The following is a 1559-nucleotide window of genomic DNA, read 5'->3' on the forward strand; positions in this document are numbered from 1 at the left end:
GGCATGGCAATAGTCCAATGTTTAAAGTTTCTTGACACTTAAAGGGAAACAAAACTTCCGAGTCCCGCATTTGGCCTTTTCTCTTCGTAACGTAAAAAAGACACTACTTACAGCATGAATGGCGATCGATGACCGAGCGCGTATTATTTCGGAGAATTTAATACCCAAATAATGATATTTCGTGTGAAGGTTTTCGCCGATTGAAGTAAATGCGTGTGTGACGTAAGTTTAAAAGTATATGATAAGTTGTAGGAGATAAAGCCTCTTTTATGGAAATTTGTAAGTGGAATATAAGATAAAAATAATAAGAGGCAGTCCGATAACGATGTGAAGTCACAAGCAATGTTCCCATCAGGTTTTAAAAATATACTTCGTTATCAAATAACGCGGATTTATTTTTACTTCAGTAATCGATTCAACCACACGGAAAACAAAAGAAATAAAAATACAATGATGAAAACAAAGGGAGTATCAGTTACTGTCAACTTGTCTACTGTTACGTAGTAGCCACACACTCGCTGGCGCGGAGTCTCTCAGGTACAGGCAGACTCGGGACGTCAGTGTGGCTCTGGAGATGGGAGGGTGAAGACTATGTGCGAGTGCTCGGCGGATCCTGTCACGTGCAGTGTGCGGAGCTGCCCAGTTACTCTGGCGATTTTGTTTATTTGTTTACCCTACCCTCTTTTGTGATTGTTTACTTTTTTTTTGGATGACAGTTCAGTGGTGAAGGTGTGGTGTTACCGTGTGCCTTATGGTGGTGTGATGAATGATTTTGGTTCCAATTAGATGACGATTTGCTACCTTGTAATCCGTAATCACTGCGAGTACTTGTAAGTGAGATTAGATTTAGAGTGCATCCATTCGAGAGAAAATTCCGAAGCTTAAATTATTTTGAAAAGTAAATTACACTTTGAAAGGAAAAGCCTAATGTGATGTGAAAAGGAATATATGTTTCGTGCGTATCAAGAGAAAAAGTTTGTGATATCAATCCCCCTAGAAGTATAGAATATATATATGCTCCAAACGTCAACGATACCGAACTGAATCGAAGTAGATCGAACATATCTGAGCGTTGAACATAACGTAACAGTTGCAACGACTACAGGAAGCCAAAGTTGATTATGTGACGGTGATATTCATCGTCGTCACGTTAAACACTTGCCTGTGCCGCCCCTCGCAGCTGTCCTTCGTGAAAGGATCGACTGCGAAGGAGTTTATTATTCACGACATTCACGACAAGCGCCCGAGTTCCAGAGGGCATCGCGGAAGGCAGTGAATGCAATCTCCATGTAAGCAGGTACCAGGTACTGTTTGAAACATCAGCGGAAGTTGCTGTGGGATTGCCTCGCAAACCTTCGTAGCGTGTCACGGTGTCTCACGGAATGGCTGTGTTGGTATTGTTTTGTAAATCGTCAGCTGAATAATAGTTGAGAGAAAGTAGAGACATCCCCTACGTTTAAAGAATCGATTTAGTTGTCGCGAGACAGCACCGTTCGTCAACATGCCCGTCAAGAATCCAAGCACGACGACGTGGTACCGACTACCTCCCTCCCAGTCGC

General features: G+C 42.4%; 2 protein-coding genes across 2 annotated transcripts in view; both read left to right on the forward strand.

Annotated features, from left to right (window-relative positions):
- Positions 1-1559, forward strand: part of LOC119594179 (restin homolog) — a gene marked incomplete at its 3' end in the record, with an annotated part of 178844 nt that overhangs the window by 65446 nt on the left and 111839 nt on the right.
- The window catches only part of LOC119594180 (transcription initiation factor TFIID subunit 11-like), a gene marked incomplete in the record, with an annotated part of 3290 nt that continues 2278 nt past the window's right edge, over positions 548-1559 (forward strand). The window contains 1 exon segment of the mRNA XM_037943250.1: positions 548-1559. Coding sequence (XP_037799178.1) covers positions 1502-1559 — 58 coding nt within the window.

Source organism: Penaeus monodon, chromosome 33 (genome assembly GCF_015228065.2).
Source record: "Penaeus monodon isolate SGIC_2016 chromosome 33, NSTDA_Pmon_1, whole genome shotgun sequence".
Lineage (NCBI taxonomy): Eukaryota > Metazoa > Arthropoda > Malacostraca > Decapoda > Penaeidae > Penaeus > Penaeus monodon.